This window comes from Thamnophis elegans, chromosome 2 (assembly GCF_009769535.1).
Source record: "Thamnophis elegans isolate rThaEle1 chromosome 2, rThaEle1.pri, whole genome shotgun sequence".
Taxonomy (NCBI): Eukaryota; Metazoa; Chordata; class Lepidosauria; order Squamata; family Colubridae; genus Thamnophis; species Thamnophis elegans.
In genome coordinates this window covers 14,914,190-14,931,775 of record NC_045542.1, presented here as the reverse complement: position 1 = coordinate 14,931,775, position 17,586 = coordinate 14,914,190, and the positions used below count along the sequence as shown (strand labels likewise).

Sequence of the window (17,586 nt, the reverse complement as noted above, 5' to 3'; positions counted from 1 at the left end):
TGACTTTAATGGGAGGAGAGCAGAGGTGGCGTTCAGCAGGTTCTGACCAGTTCTGGAGAACTGGTAGTGGAAATTTTGAGTAGTTCGAAGAACCAGTAAATACCACCTCTGCCTGGCCCCGCCCCCATCTATTCTCTGCTTCCTGAGTCCCAGCTAATCGGGAGCGAATGGGGATTTTGCAGTAACCTTCCCCTGCCACGCCCACCAAGACACCACACCCACCAAGCCATGCCCACAAAACTGGTAGTAATTTTTTTTGAATCTCACCATTGGGTGACAGTAGCTGTCAGTGAAGGATGGTAGCACAATGTATAAAAAAGGCAATTGGGATAAGCCACTAGGGAGCAGGCGTTTCTGAGACATCCAAAATCTTTCCTATTTTTACTTTAGTTTGGTTGCATCATTTGTATGTAAAGTGAGAATGTGATTTGGATTTGTTCAGTTGAATCCACTCCTAATAAGAGGTACTATATTCCCAGAAAACACTATGCCACATTTTTTTTGCCTAACATTACAATTGTTTATATTTAAATTTTGGAAGTGGAAGCTGATTGGTCTCCAGCCAGTGACATCACCCTCACATTCTCCATCCATCATACAGTTTCAATCCTAACCTTTTCATTAAAACCCTCAAAAGAGAGTTTATAATAACCCTTGTTGGACTGTTGAAAATGCTGAATGGAATGTGCTTTCAGGACCTCACTGTTGAAAGAGTAACTGGACATACTCTTATCTCAATAGGGGTTGCACATAACTAGTAGCAATTTGGTGATCAAATTACTGCTGGGAAAATCCAACTTGTATGCCACAGTAATTTCCCATGGGATAATTGTAAGAAATAATGTAGATATTTCTAGGGTACAGTGTAAGTATTACTGTCTGGGATAGAAATCACCGAGCTGCCTTTTCCCTCTCAGTGTGTGGCCAAAACAAAGAAGTAAAACAGTAATTTAATTCTTAGCTGTTGGAAGTGCATACCTAGTTTAGGATAGAGTAGAAATAGGAAAATAAAAGTTTGGGATCTACTGGTTAGATTTTTATATAATTTGAATTTAAGGTACTGAACTTTTAATAGTTTATCCACACTTCTTCAGATTTATGAAATCTACTCCTTGAAATTTACCTCCAATCTTTGTTTGGGAGAGACCTTGCTAGGCTTTTAAGATTGGATTAAGATTTTAGGTATGATCTGGATTGTCGCTTAAACAACTTGAGGAATTATTCATAAACATACATACAGTATAGTTGAAATGATGAAAACGGGAAAGAAATAACAAAAGGTAGATTTTTTTTGTTAGCACTTGGTTTCATTTCAGGGATACAAGGGAAATCTCAAGTTGTTTTAATTAATTAAAGCTACTTTAATTCTATGTGTATATATTCTTGTTTCAGTTGGTGGATCTTGAGGTTCTAGTAAACAAAGCAAAGCAACAATAAATGAAATGATGTAACATAAAAACAAACTTCCCTGAAGTCTACATTTTGCTATTATCTCTTATAAATTAAAATGGGAGTAAAATACTACTTCCCTTAACATTACTGTCATGCAAATCCATAACTTTTTCAGTTGTACTCCAACTGTTTAATACTTAGCCTTGTCAGGGGTAGAAAATCCGCTGGATCAAACCTTTGGTTCATGTTCCTCATCCCATCTAATCAAGAGCCATATATAACCATTTCCATAACTTGTTAGATCCATTCATTATTGGTAATATGGTATGTATATATATATATATAAGCATCCAAAAGTCTGTTGGTATATTCAGGACAGGAACATGTATATTTAGAGCTGTATCCCACACAAAACCATGTACCTAGATTCTAGAACTGTGATGGTGAACCTATGGTACATGTGCCAGAGGTGGCATGTAGAGCTCTCTGTGTGGGCACTCACGGCATTGCCAGATGTTCTTCTGGTTTCCGGTGCATGCATGTGCACCGGCCAGTTAATCTTCACACATGCCAGAGCCCCAGAAACCTGAAGACCAGCTGGCTGGTGTGCATGCATGTACTGGCCCCCTGGTTTCCGGGTTTCCTGTGCTCCGTTGCATGCAAAGAACAGCTGGCCGGCATACATGCATACGTCAGAAACCAGGAGGCCAGCATGCGCACTGGCCAGCTGGTCTTCAGGTTTCCAGGGCTCCGGCGTGCACACATGCATTCCAGTTTCGGCATTCGGTGTTGACAAGCTTCGCCATCACTATGCATATCTGCAGTCCTAGTCAGGATTCAATGAACAAAGTTTCTTTTCTTTTAAAGAAAAACAGAATGTAATGGTAGGAGAAAGAGACACATATAGGCAGAGCCTCATCGTGAGTGTGCAAATTAATTATCATTAAATACGTCTACTGTACTTCATATCCCCCTTTCCTAATCCCAACAGGACCTTCTTGGAGAAGAGTATTTAATCAACGAAAATAGAGACTTGAATGCCAATGTCACTTACAGAGAATTTGATGAGAGACTTGACAATAAAGATTATGAGGACTACTATGACCGACGAGGGGCCAGTGAAGCAGAGCACTATGATCCAGCTGAGCGCATTGAAGCCACCATCCTATTTCCCGAGGTAGCAACTCTAAGCAATGAGTAACAATCTGAACACTGCAGAAAATAATCTCATTTCATTCAAATAATGCATTCCTTATTTGGAACTAAGCTCAGTTTTACTCAGTGGTGCTTGTTTTTGATTGTGTAAGTTCAAAAACCTACTGAGGCTTAATCAGTTGGAATGCAAGTATTACAATTCTAATTAAAAGATAATCTTGCAAACAAGACATACCATTTAAACACTTTAAGCTTTGGAATAAGGGAGGAGAGGACTAATCTCTCTTGTATTAAAAATACTGATTGTACAGTTTTTTGAAAATAATAGTAAAATCTTTGAGCCAACTTAACACTCTTCCCATTGCTAGAGCAAAGAGAATCTTATCAATGAGGGTAGCATTCTTGCGCATAAATTGCTCCTGATTTGCACTCCCTCATACACTCCTTCTGTTGTTTCATTGTTAGGCCATGACCCTCAGTTGCACGGATTGTTGTGGGTCAAGACCCAAAGTCTCATCTGAAATCAATGAGAAGATGGAATAGCAAAAGGTGGTAGTTCAGCCGAGCTACAGTGTGTTTATAATATGCCTCTCATATAACCCATCTGCATAACCACACTGTCTTGCCCCCCTCCCACATCAGTCTAGCCAGTCTGTACATCTGATGAAGTGAGATGTAGCTCATGAAAGCTTATACCGCTGAATAAAATATGTTAATCTGAAAAGGAGCTTCCGAGGCTCCTGATATATATATATCAGGAGCTAGCTGATGAGAGCTAAATAGCTTGAAATAGATCTATACTAGTCTCCCTTTATTTATTTATCAGCATAAATATAACAAATGTAACAAAAAAGGCAACAGTAAAAAATATTGGGTTTCTGTCTGGATGGACTCTTGTGACGAGCCTAATGACAGAGAGTGGAAGTGTGACCTTCCTCCCATACTTGGGCATACCAGGGGTTGTGACTCTAAGTATATACCTCCCACCCTGGCTGGCTGATAAGGAGTCGTTCTCTGTAGCTCAAATGGTTAACTCCCTGCCTGGGAGGCAATAGAGCACAGGTTCGATTCCCAAAAAACTTGGGTATGGCTAGCTGATGAGAGCTAAATAGCTTGAAATAGATCTATACTAGTCTCCCTTTATTTATTTAGCAGCATAAATATAACATATATATACCCCTGGTATGCCCCAATTATGGGAGGAAGCTAACTGCTTCCATTATCTGTCTGGCTCGTCACAAGAGTCCATCACGACAGTAACCCAATATTTTTACTGTTGCCTTTGTTACATTTGTTGTATTTGTGCTGATAAATAAATAAAGGGAGACTAGTATAGATCTATTTCAAGCTATTTAGCTCTCATCAGCTAGCCATACCCTTACTGGGATTCGAACCTGTGCTGTATTGCATCTTAGGCAGATGTCTTAACTATTGAGCCACAGGTCCTCCTCCTTATCAGCTTTATTTATTGATCAGCACAAATACAACATATATATATATATATATATATATATTTATATTTAGTGTCACAACTAAATATATATGACAACTATAGTGTCATATATGATAGATATAGATATAGATACATACACACATATATATATATGTGTGTGTGTGTGTATGTATGTATATCTATATATCTATCATATATATATATATATATATATATATATATATATATATATATATATATGATAGATATATAGATATAAAATCACATACACATACATACACACACACACCCAACCACAATCTCTCTTTATATTAAAAAATCACAAATATATTTTAATGAGTAGAATGGAGATGAGAAGGTGTGTTGGTACCCAAGACATATTTTTAGTTGTGTCTGCTGTCCATGATGCTCAAAACATGCCAAACTATTTCCCATGGGATCTATTACAGATGATTTTAAAAAGTGAATGTTATGTGTTTAAAGAGAAGAAATTATAAAAACTGGGCTCTGCTGCTTCTCAAAAGAATATGTCTATCTCCACCTAGATATTTGCCAAGAGTGCCCTATTTTTACTTGGGACTTAGGAGCACTGAAACTCCTATGACATTAATCATAAATGTTTATGAATGTCTTGTTGCCCCTATGCCTCACCCACTCTTTTCCCAATGGCTAATTGCCACCACGCTGGGATGGAAACTTGGCATTTAAACCATGGTTGACTTGCTCTCTCCTGAGTCTTCTGACTCAGTCCAGAACCTGCTGTGCATCCCATGTTCCCACGATGCGTTATTTCTCATGGCAAGGATTTCAGTCCCACCTTCTGGGCTAAGAAATTGCTTTTGAGTATCATCAAGCATTTCTTTCAAGCCAAATGTAACTTTCAGCATTTACGTGGACATGAAGAAAGAAAACATGTTTGCTGCTTCCTTTTTCTATGATTCTTTTAGGGACTTTTCAGCCCAGCCAATAACCCTGATAATTCCTCTTGGGTACTAATTCAATCCAGCCTGGCTCAGCTTCTTAAGATCAGTCAAAATTGCCTCAGTGCTGCCACCTAGTTTGGATCAAAACTGGAAACCATTGTAAATTAAAACACAAGATTTTTTTAAAAAAATCCAATCTTCTAGGATCTTTTTGCTCAAAGTTGTTGGTGATAAAAGAAAACTCAGTAAGATTTAATTCATAGGTGCTCAGAACTAATTGTAATTAGTAATTAATTTTATCACTTTTTTATTTGATGCTATTTTGCCTTTCTCTTGCCCTAAGCCTTCGGAGTTGAGTTTGCTCCAGGGACCAATTCACGGAAACTTAGTTTTTGAATTTGTTTCCAATTTCTGGAGATGTTAAGTCAGTGTTTCTCAACCTTGGCCACTTGAAGATGTTTGGACTTCAACTCCCAGATAGGTGTCATAGAGGTGGCATATTGGATAGGTGTCATAGAGGTGTCATATTGCCATCTAGTTTATCTAGATCAGTGTTTCTCAACCTTGGCCACTTGAAGATGTCTGGACTTCAACTCCCAGAATTCCCCAGCCAGCGAATGCTGGCTGGGGAATTCTGGGAGTTGAAGTCCGGACATCTTCAAGTGGCCAAGGTTGAGAAACACTGTTAAGTCATTTATTTGCTCCTATTTCACTCACCATGCATTAAGTCTGGAGAAGTGTGGGATAGCTCACTTTACAGGAGAGGTGACTGGAGATCACTTTCTATCTAAGCAACAGCTACCCAGTTCTCACTGTCAACTCAGAAAAATCCCACCCTCCTTTCCAACAACTAACACAGTCCAGAATCAAATCCGCCTTCATTTAAGGTACAGTAACTTGTTTCTGTTTCAATAGTAGCGTACGATTTGTGGCTCAGTTGAAGAAACAGTCATCTTGAATATCTTCTCTACTTTAGGAGGTCGTCTCCATCTACAATGCAGATTCTCACATTATCATAATAACTGGTCCTCATGGTGATTATTCTCTTTTTTGTCTGTAGCAGCAACCAAATCTGAAGGGACAGAAAGGGGAGGCAGCGGTCGTTGAACCTGTGAGTAAGATATGCTTTCTGTTCTGGCTTTGCCAAAACCCATCAGCCTGGTTGGAGACTTAATTTCACCACAAAGGGGTGGCTTGGGGTTTGTGGTGAATTCCATTTTGATTCTTGGAAGGATAAATATCCAAAACTCTAGTGGTTTCCATGCAGTTGAGAGATACTAGGAATATGCTCTGGAAACTTGAGATGAAGCAATTGGATCTTGGATGAGGACAAAAATCCTGCAGACAAATACAAAAACAAACACAAATATATGAGAGTGGGAAATCTGTTCCTTTATTGCACTGTTCCTGTTGCATTGCAACAGATTCTTAGTTGAATCTTTTGTGTGGTTTATTATTGGCTGTGATATGCTGGGTTTTCCCTCCGATAAGTATAGATCACAATATAGTTTTCCCTTCTGAGGATAGTTAGCTTAATTGTGCCCCAGAATCACAGGCATATCTCATGATAATACCTCATGGGTACAGGTGATCTAATTATGCAACAATTAGCTCTCTCTTTTTTTTATACATTCAACAAGCTTGTTACTTGTGTAGAGCATTCAACCATAAGCATGCAAGTGGTTTATTCCTTAGGTATTAAAGAATCGTTAGCATTAATCTTATCCTTCTTACAAGTGAGTGAACTTATTTCAGTGTTTTGAGACAACTAAATTCACATATAATATTGTACTGTGAATATTCACAGGCCGCAAAATGACCCTTTCCCTTCAGAACCAGTTCAGGGTTGTTAAATCTTTCTCCTTTCTGTTGCAGGGTATGATTTTTGAAGGACCAGCTGGATATCCAGGTCCACAGGTGAGAGATAATGTATGGTGATATCAGTTTTCCCAGTCACTTTAAAGTTGTTTAGGAGGTGGTCACCTCCTTCCTGGTTCCTGGCTCCCCGCCCTTCCTGGGTGGGGAAAGAGGATTTGCAAGAGCACAATCCAGGTTGGTGCCATTAAAAATAGGATTGGGGATAGACTTATCTCCATGTCTTTCTGCTCCTTTTTCTGCCTTTCCCCCATATGTCCTTAGATGGGAGAAACACAGAAATCTCTTGAGAGGGTTGATGGCCCCTTCTCTGTTGGATTTTGTCTCAATCATAGATATTTGAAAATACATTTAATATACTGGAAACTTGCTTGCATGGCATGGGATAAGTAGTTTAAGACCCAAACACAAACAGGGAGTTTTCTGTCAAAAAGATAAATGTAAACTTCATATAGCATGATTAATGCCCTGAACATGACCCACTAAGGTTTGCAGTTCTGCATGATCATTGATTTGCCCCAAAACTCCCAGTATATTTCATGGGAATGGGAATATCTCTGTGATTCCACCCACCCCAATATTTTAGCATGAAAGTGATAGTACTCTTCTGTCTGTTTTGTTTTGCCAGGCAGTTGCAACAAAACAAAAAAATTACAGAACAGGGTATCTCTGAATGCATTTGGAAATTAGATGCCAACTTCTTGCACTTGAACTGAGTTACAGCCCTCATGCTGTTGACTCCTGCAAACTCAAGAGACCTTCATTTCAGCCACTTCATGAGGGGGCTGGGGGTCTTTTTATCAGTCTATCAAAGATCAACCACTATTCTGATCATTGAACTTTTAAACACTTCTTATTTACATCCCCAATATTGCCTTCCTATAACAAATTATCAATGTCTATGGAATAAAGACCATTTGTCCCTCCATTTAAACTCATTACAGGTAGTCCTCGATGTATGACCACAGCTGAGCCCAAAATTTCTGTTGCTAAGTGAGACCTTTGTTAAGTGAGTTTTGCCCCATTTTACGACATCTCTTGCCACAGTTAAGTGAATTACTGCAGTTGATAAGTTAGTAACAAATTGGTTGAGTGAATCTGGTTTCCCCATTGACTTTGCTTGTCAGAAGGTCGCAAAAAGGGATCATGTGGCTCCACGATACTACAACCATAATAAATGTGAGTCAGTTGCCAAGCAGCCGAATTTTGATCACGTGACCAAGGGGTCGTAACTGTGAAAAACGGCCATACGTCATTTTTTAGTACCGTTGTGACTTTGAGTGGTTACTAAATGAACTGTTGTAAGTTGAGGACTACCTGTATAAGGAAGTAAGCAAATGGGAGTGCCTGTTTGATAAGATTGAGTTTTTTAAAAAGGCTTGAATTGGAGGAATTAGAATTAAGAACCTCTTTCTTCAATAAGGATCTGTTAATGTTTGTTGCTTACCGGTAGACTTCTTATAAAAGTCTATATCTGATACTTTAGTCAAGAAGTACAGAGTTTTGCAAAAAGTATAATCCAAGTACATCTGCAGAAGGAGACTAATGATTGATGTTGGTATCTAGGTGCATTATGTGGTCTTTTCCTGTTACTCATAGGGAGGAAAAAGAAACTATGCGTAATTTTCAAACTTCATTGTCTGCAGCCTGATTTTTGGAACATCAGGCATAATATTGTTGCTGTAGATACATTCGATACAATGCTGGGTTTGGATATTACTCTGTCATGATGTTTCTATTTTAAAAGTAGGATTGTCTGTGAGTATTTTCTTCATTTATCTTAATTTTCTGCTGTTTCATTTCCCAGGGAGAGATGGGTCCAATGGGATCACCAGGGCCCCCGGGATTCCCAGGAGATCCTGGTGAGAGGGTAAGGAAATCACTACGTGGTTCGAAGGAATGATAGTCTCTTCGATCTTTCCCCCTGGCGATTTTGTGTCTTCTCTGAAAATGGCGGGTGTGGGGAATAAGGAATTGCTGGCATGCACCCCTTCCGGGTATCTCTTTGACAAGCCCCAGCTTGATATTGCTTTCTTTTAGTCCAACGACTTTCAAGAATGATTGAGGTATCTTAACTCATTTTTCCACAGGGACCACCAGGTTTCCCAGGCCTTCCAGGAGCAGATGGGCTTCGCGGACCTCCTGGGACAATGCTCATGTTTCCAGTAGGTGATGCAGTTTGGAAACGGATCAGTTTGAGAATATGAGATATACATTGAGGAAACATCATCACCCAGTCCCTTTGAGAAACAGATTTAGCGATTTTCAGTTTTAGTGAATATTTGATGTAAAATGAGAATCACCTCTCAGTTTCCAGGGGCATTATTTTGAGTATATTCCAGGTGCAAAGATGTGTTGACATTGATTATAAAATAAGATCCCAGAAGATAGGTTAGGTAAGAAACGGGTCAAGAGGAAATCACTTTTATGTGGCCTAATATCCAGGAGAGACTTTTTCTTTTTAATATGGAATGGATTTTGTTATGGAAAGTGTGAAGACTGAGGAACTAAGTTCAAATATGCAATTCATGCCTCTCTAAGAACAGGAAAGTTGATAATCTTCAAAACCGGAACATTTTGAGTTTTCTACAGTTGAACCCATTTTCTAACCTTTTGGCACCAAATAATAATCAATATTTCAATTACTAAATGTGGATGATGTTTTCACTTAAAGATGCTAGATATGAAGATTTGTGGTGTTTTTTTTGTAGGATAGGTGTCATAGAGATGCCATATTGCCATCTAGTTTATCTAGATCAGTGTTTCTCAACCTTGGCAACTTGAAGATGTCCGGACTTCAACTCCCAGAATTCCCCAGCCAGCATTCGCTGGCTGGGGAATTCTGGGAGTTGAAGTCCGGACATCTTCAAGTTGCCAAGGTTGAGAAACACTGCTGTAGATGGCAATATGCCTCCGTATTCCATTGTTCTCTTCCTTGAATATGTGTTACTGATCTATTTCCAGTTCCAGTTTCGTGGTGATTTGCTTAAAGGACCTTCAGTATCTTTCCAGGAGGCCCAGGCCCAGGCCATTTTACAGCAAGCCAAGGTAAGCATTGTGGACAAATGTATGAACATTGTGCATATGTTAAGCTTTTTTGTCTTAAATCTTGATTTAAGTAGTCAACTTGTTTTGCTCCAGCATTTAATACCTACCTACCTACCTACCTACCTACCTACCTACCTACCTACCTACCTACCTACCTCTCCCTCTCCCTCCCTCCCTCCCTCCCTCCCTTTCTCTCTCTCTCTCTCTCTAACTCTGCCTCCCTCCCTCTCTCCCTCCCTCCCTCCCTCCCTCCCTCCCTCCCTCCCTCATTGTTTTATTTCTGTTCTGGTTAATGTTCTATATTCTTTTAGCCACTCAGAGGTATTGAGATATTTAAGCTTAGAAATGTGAATTATAGGTGAATAAATTGAAATAATAATATTGCAGGTTTTCAAGTGATTTCTAAATCATGTGGCTCATCACAGAATGTCAGCTAATCAAATTACTCAAATCACTCTCTTAATCTATTCATCTGCCTTTAAATCACAGCCTCCCAATTTCCTCAGTGAGGTTATGTTGGCTTCAGCAAGTCATAGTCAGAATTACTGACTGAACAAAATGATATTGTATAAAACAGAGAACCAGCTTGAAATAATGGTTGAGGCGCCAGGCTAGAAACTGGGAGACTATGAGTTTTAGTCCCAGCTTAGGCACAAAGCCAGCTGAATGACTTTGGGTACTCTCTTAGGAAGGAGGCAGTAGCAAACCACTTCTAAAATCTTGCCAAGAAAACAGCAGGAACATGTCCAAACTGGCTCTAAACAAACAAACAATAAACAATTAAATTTAGTTAACTGTGGGTTCAGCAGAGTTTTTATCCCAAAGATTCTGCATTTATTTGCACTTAAATTAATCTGATTATCCATTTCAAGCAGTCTTGGAAGAGAACAAGCAAATGTGGGAGAGAGGAATCATAGAGGGTTAGTGTTGTGGCCCTGCAGGAGCCGTTGGAACTGCAAACAGACTCTGACAGAACTCTGACAGCGAGGGGCCCTATGAGTTGGCTCTGGAAGATGTGGAGGACCCTGGACAGGGTTTTGATTCCGAGCAGGGACTAGAGAGGCTGGTTGGCCACCAGGAGGCGCCTGAGGCATGGAGCAGCGGTGAAAGCCAAAGGGAGTTTGTCCCTGACATCGGACACTGGAGCAGTGGGGAGGAGACAAGGGAGTTGGTCCTGGATTCCCGGCAATGGCAGGCAGATAGATGCAGAGAACTACACAGATACAAAAGATAATTGAACCCAGGTAGTTGTAATTAGGCTCATCTCAAGATAGTATATAAGGAGAGACTTTGGGAGGAGACTGTTTGCAGGATTCAACTTGGTTAACAACGCTGGAGAAGCTGTTATCTGTATCTGTCGGAGTCTGGGTTGCTGCAACGGTTCTTTATCTGTTCGTTCGTGTTTGGGCTTTCAGCCACCAAGATTTATAGTCCTGCTAATAAAGTGTTGTGGCATTCCAGTTGTCGGCGTTCATTACTGGACGGAGGGGGGTGGTCAGAACAGGTTAGCATCTCCTTTGAAGCAAATATAAAGCAAGAGTCTAAACCAGCACCCATAAAAAATGAGCCTCTCTAGAACTCCTGTTCGCTGATTATTTCACACTTTTGAAATGTGAAATCACAACACTCCTCCCCCCGCCACCTTAGAAGATATAAAACTGCAGGAAGTAAATCCAGCCAACCTTATAGTGATAATGGTCTTTCTCCATTTAATCATGGCATCTATGTTGCCAATTGTCATTCATGGCAGTGTATGTTTAGGATAGGATTTAGGATTTAGGATTTATTTCATTTATATGCCGCCCTTTTCCCCGAAGGGGACTCAGGGCAGCTCACAATTCAGTCAGGGAGAGGGGTACAGACAGGGGATAAAAAGACAAACAAGCAATACACAATTAAAAAACACACAACAACCATACCATTCGAGAAGGGGGGCAGAAGCTCTTTAGCCCCAGGCCTGTCGGAATAGCCAGGTTTTAAGGGCTTTGTGGAAGGCCTGGAGGGTGGTGAGGGTTCGAATCTCCACGGGGAGTTCGTTCCAGAGGGTCGGAGCAGCCACAGAGAAGGCTCTCCTCCGGGTAGTCACCAGTCGGCATTGGCTGACGGATGGAATTCGGAGGAGGCCTAATCTGTGGGATCTGATCGGTCTATTGGAGGTGATTGGCAGCAGTTTACCTCAGGATGCAGCAACTATGTCATGCAAACCCTTTCCAGCACTAAAGGTTTCCCACATTATTCACATTCTGTTTCAAAGAATAGTTTAGTAAGTCAGACTAAAGCAGATAAATCATCATACCGCTCAGAAGAGAAACAAAATCTTCACCCACCCCAATGGAGAACTGATTTGATTGATTTAAGTTTTTTTTAAAAAAGATCCTAAATTAAATCTGCACCTGGCTTGAGAGTTCATTTGAAAAACAGAAGATCTTTTCAATAATTAATTTAGGTTAATGATGTAGTCATGCCCTATAATAAGATGAATAACATGCCTTTTCTCATTGATTTGAATCAGATAGAAATTGGCTTAGAGCCAAGCAAAACCAAAATCATTTCAAAGCCCAGTTTGTCCACTTCTCCACATTTAGGGGTATAACCAGAAGAAAGAAGATGAATGAAACTACTCCCAGACAAACATTACTTTTTTCCCCATTTTCACCCATACCTCAAGCCAGCGTCTTCTTGCCCCTTCTTGCTTACAATTACTCAATGAACTTCTCATTTCCTTTTGATATTATTATAACTCATCATTTTCATTCTTTTCTCAGCTTTCCATGAAAGGACCTCCTGGCCCAATGGGACTCACAGGAAGGCCAGGACCACTAGTGAGTAAATGTGATTGTTCAAAGCTGACCCATAAATTGAGAGTAATAGGATTTTTTAAAGGAAAGTTTTGAGTTTCATACTCAACTCTGGGCTGTGAATCATGGTTAACTTATTGTCTATGTATTGTATTTTGGCTGAAATGAATTATTCTTCAGCATATAAAAGTTTTCATGGGGAAAAAAAACTACATGGCCCACAAGCATTTTTCTTTCACCGACATTGAAAAGAACTTTAATCTCTTGAAATTGTCTAAACCTATTTGTGGGCCAAGTTACAAATGATCTTAACAATGTCTTATCTGTGAATGTACAAAATTCAAGGACTGGGAATGGAGCGTTTCAGAAAACTCCCAATATATTTCATTTCCTCTCTGGACCATGCCATTCTAGGGAGAGTTTGGCAATTTCCAGAAATTCTGTTCCCCTTTGGATCATGCTATACCTTCCTAAAATAGCATGGCCAAGGGAAGAATTTGTATGTCTGGAAGGAAAAATTGTTGAGTTTTCTGAAACATATCGTTCCTGAATTGCTACATTTTGTGTATTTCTATATTTGCCCTTAGATATGGGATTTTTTCCCCATGCACAGAGAAGCGGGGGAGAGAAAATATATAGACTGTTCCTCTATACCACATTGCTGCTGATATCCAATAATAGCAGTCCACACATAGAAAATGAATTGACTTGGGCAAATGTGAAGCTACCAGTGATAGAGCTGATCTCATCTTTAGTTTTTATTTCCTGCTCCAGACCATTCCCCCAAATTTACTTTAGGCTGCGAAACCACAACTCCCCATACTTCTTTATTGATCAATAGGTGTGGAGTGTGCAAACACCATCATTCCATGTATCACTTTCTGTTAGAGGAGAAACTAATATTTTCAGGAGTAAAATGCCTGAATTTTCCTCATATGTATTGCTTTGCTGAATTTTTTTTTTGAATTAACAGATGGAATAGTTCTGCCCCATCAAATCCTGGATGTAGTCACTATGGTTGGATTGTTCATCTTTGGAATATTCTGGAAGAAATTAATCCATTTTAAAATATGATTTCTACAGGGTCTACCAGGAAAATCAGGACAAAAAGGGGATTCGGGTGACTCCGGACCCCAGGTTGGTTGCTGAAGATGGACAGGAGGGGCTTGGGCTATGCTGGTAGGGAATTCTGGGAGTGGAAATCTAACACCCCTGGAGGACACAAGGTTGGTAAAGTGTGAAGTATAAAAATGCCAGGCAGCCCAGTCTCTTTTCCATTCAGGGTTTCTTATCCTTTTCTCTTTTTGTGCCTTCGAGTCAGTCTTGACTGCTGTTGACTGCCTGGACTAATCCCTGCAGTTTACTTTGCAAAATATTATCAATGGCTTCTTCAATGAATGACTCAAGGTCAACAAGCTGCATTTGTGGCCAAGGTGGAACGAGAACTCAATCTTCTGTTTCTAGCCTGGTACTTAACAGTTACACCAGAAGTGGGGAACTATGGCCCTTTTATGACTTGTGGACTTCAATTCCCAGAGTTTCTAGACTCAGGAATTCTGGGTGTTGAAGTCCACAAGTCATAAAAAGGCCATAGTTCCCTGTTCTGACCCCCTCTTCCAGCCAATAACGAAAGCCGAGACAAGCTTAACTGGAATGTACTTTAATAGCAAGAAACTGAAACCTCAGTGGCTGAAAGCCAAGCATAACAAACAGATAAGGACCTTGGCAGCAACTCAGACAAACCTTGGCAACAATCCAGCCTGCCAAGTTAGTTACAAAAGTTCTCTTTAGTCAATGCATTGACTTCTGCAAGAGGGGCGTGTGCACAACAGTCTTTTTATAGTCTGGAGAGGAGCCTAATGACCACCAGCTGAGTGCAATTATCTCCTGTACTTACGTAACTGTTCCTGACGCCTATTAGCTCTTCGATTCCGGGCATGCAGGAAGAACTCACTACTGGCTTCTGGATCACTCTCCTTTGTCTCCTCCTCACTGGTCCAAGGCTCAGGCACCACCTGGTGGCCAACCAGTCTCTCTGCGCCCTGCTCGGAGTTGGAACCCTGTCCAGGGTCCTCCACATCCTCCAGAGCCGACTCATCGGGCCCCTCGCTGTCGGAGTCTGGTGGCAGCTCCAACAGCTCCTGCTGGGCCACAACAATTCCCCACCCTTGCATTAGATCAAAGTATCTCTCCATTATTCTTGCACTTGTTTATTTCCTGCCCATTTACTGCCCGTATACATATCTTTCACATGAAAATTTCTCTAGCCTGATATATTTACTTTGCCTTATTATATTGTACTCTTCCTTATTGAACTGCATAAAAATTGAATCTGAATATGAAATAAGCAGTTTTGCAATACGGATAATAATTCATCCCTTCCCCCAAATTTGGAAGGTGCACTGTCTGTAGCCATTTTAAGCGTGCTGATCTTTTCTCCTGGCATGCTCAAATGATTAGGTTATCCTTAGCAGACAGAATTCTGGCATTGGTAGCAAAATAAGTGAATGAGTCTTTTTTCCATCAGTTTCTTCTTTCCTTCCCTCCCCATTTACCATTTACCATTCATGGAATAAAAATACATTCCTAGGGTACAAAATTATTAAAGAAATATAGGTCTTTTGCAAGATTTTCCTGGTATTTTATCTATTGTGCCCTCATCCTACCACTCACTGATATAAAATTATTTGTGATATATATTCATTTATCTTTATACCCTATTTCAGCCCCATCCTCCCCTTTGAGACATTCAAAGAAATGTATCATAAAATGCATTCAGAGAAAAAGAAATGAAATAAGATGAAACATACAGTAATTTCAGATCTTTGACCACCACTTGTCCCAGGATAAGTAATCTGTAGCTCTCCAAACAGTTCTCAGGATCCCTAATCCATGGACATATCTTATAAATGGAAATTGAGAATTAACGGAGAGGACAATGTCTGGAAGGTCTCCAAGTTCTCTTCTTCTGATCTAACATCAGAGGGGGAATTAATTAGCTTAGTCTTTCTCAGGAATATGCTCCAAATATTAGAATTCCTAATGAGGAAGACTCCACCTTGCTGAATCAAAAGACTGGGATACACACATGAAGTCTTTCTTATGGGTCTGAAGAGATAGGCATTTAAAGAAATAGTCTTTAAAATCTTCTCTTTTTCTGGAATAATTTTATTATGTAATAACAAATTTAATATAATTGGTGATAAAAGTTGATACTTTAAATGTTGCACTCTGGAGTCCTCCAGGAATTGGCATACTGAGTGGCAGGATGATTTTTTTCCCCTGCCAATGAACAGCTGACTTTGCTGCCAAAACTGGCTCTTTGGTAGCACACTGCCGAGATTTGAATGGAAACAACTAGGAATGACTCAAGTCTATGCTGAGTTGACCAGAGCTGGGTTCTCCCGGTTTGGCCCGGTCGGCTGAACTGGTAGTGGAATTCAGGCCTGGGTTGCAGAACTGGCAGCGACCTAGGCCTACCACGCCCCCAAACTGGTTCTCTCGACACTGCTGGGCTGCCACCATTTTGGCTTTTAGTGATTGTGCCTGTTCAGTTTGCTGTAAGTTGTTCTGCGCATGCGCGAAGAACATTTTACATTGAACAGTGCACGTGCTCACAGTGCATGTCTGGCATGTGCAGGGGTTGCTATGGAATATCAACTTCTTTTGTCCTTGTGAGGAATTCCCTATGTTTTGTTGTGAAAATCCAGCTACAGTATAAAAGAAATTTAGACTATGTTAAAAATGGAAGCAACAATAAAGCAATATCAACTTAATCTCAAAGCCTTCTTGGAAGCTTTTGAAAAAATGCTTTTCAATTCACAAGCTCTGAGTGAAAATATGGATAAAATGTTTGATGTTTTAACAACAGTCATAAATCAACCAAAGGGTGATTTAGCTGCTATTAGTGATACAACTAATAGCAGCTAAATCAGACTTCTAACTGGGTGGATTGGAAGTCAGTTTGTTGCTGACAGAACTGAAGGAGAAGGAGCTTTGAGAACTGCAGGTCCATTGGAGAAGGCTGAAAGTGGTATGAATTTAAAAGGCTTAGAGACGGCAGTATGGATCAGTGATAAACTGGACTTTCTTAGGAAAACTGTTGGAGACTATGGGATAGATTTGGTATATTCAGTCAGAAGACAACTGTTAAAGAGATGTTGTGGTTCAACTGGCTCAAAAAACTTCTGAACAACAAGTGGTGCAGAAATATAACAGAAAACTGACTTTGGGGAATGAGATGGAATTGTTGAAAAATGTCCCAGTTATAATTTAAGGGGAAAAAACTTTATTATTAAGAATCAGTCAAAGATGGAGACAGATTAGAGATGATGATTGCAATGGTCTATGGAAGTTTAGAAGCCATAGTGGGCTTTCTGCATGTGAAATAGAATAATAGATTGTTAACTGAGGATTTGAAGTTTAATTTTACTAGCTTTACTTGTTAATTGATTTTTTTCCCCAGTAAATGAATGATAGGTCAAATTAGTTGGGCAACTATTGGTGTAGCAGTTTAGAGATTGCAGCCCTGTTTTGCAAACTATTATTGTTGAAATATATTTATCAATATTCAATTATGGGGGCAATATATGTGCATGTTTTTAATGAACATTTTTGTTCTTGTTTCATTTTTGCTTTGTTTTTTTTCTTTTAAGTTTGTATTTTAACTTTGGAAATAAATTTAACATTTATCAAAACAAATGTTGCATTCTGGATCAGTAATTGTTTTGGATCTTAACATAGCAATAACAATAGCACTTAGTCTTATATACCACTCCATACAGCAGCCACTCTTTACATATACCAGTCTGTACAGCATATTGCCCCCAACAATCTGAGTCTTCCTTTTACTGACTTTGGAAGGATGTAAGGCTGAGTCAATCTCGAGCCCATCAGGATCGAACTCCAGACTGTGGGCAGAGTTAGCCTGCAATGCTGCATT

The 17,586-nt window shown here is 39.8% G+C and overlaps 1 protein-coding gene across 4 annotated transcripts in view; it reads left to right on the top strand.

Moving 5' to 3' along the window:
• COL5A3 (collagen type V alpha 3 chain) overlaps nt 1-17,586 on the top strand; it is a 130,278-nt gene that overhangs the window by 48,745 nt on the left and 63,947 nt on the right. For 3 of the 4 annotated variants that reach the window (XM_032210462.1, XM_032210465.1, XM_032210466.1), the window contains 8 exons: nt 2,384-2,569; nt 5,984-6,034; nt 6,799-6,840; nt 8,606-8,668; nt 8,889-8,963; nt 9,763-9,846; nt 12,612-12,668; nt 13,728-13,781. In XM_032210462.1, the coding sequence (XP_032066353.1) occupies nt 2,384-2,569; nt 5,984-6,034; nt 6,799-6,840; nt 8,606-8,668; nt 8,889-8,963; nt 9,763-9,846; nt 12,612-12,668; nt 13,728-13,781 (612 nt within the window). The remainder of the gene's footprint in view (nt 1-2,383; nt 2,570-5,983; nt 6,035-6,798; nt 6,841-8,605; nt 8,669-8,888; nt 8,964-9,762; nt 9,847-12,611; nt 12,669-13,727; nt 13,782-17,586) is intronic. The other variant, XM_032210463.1, reaches the window with a different exon arrangement.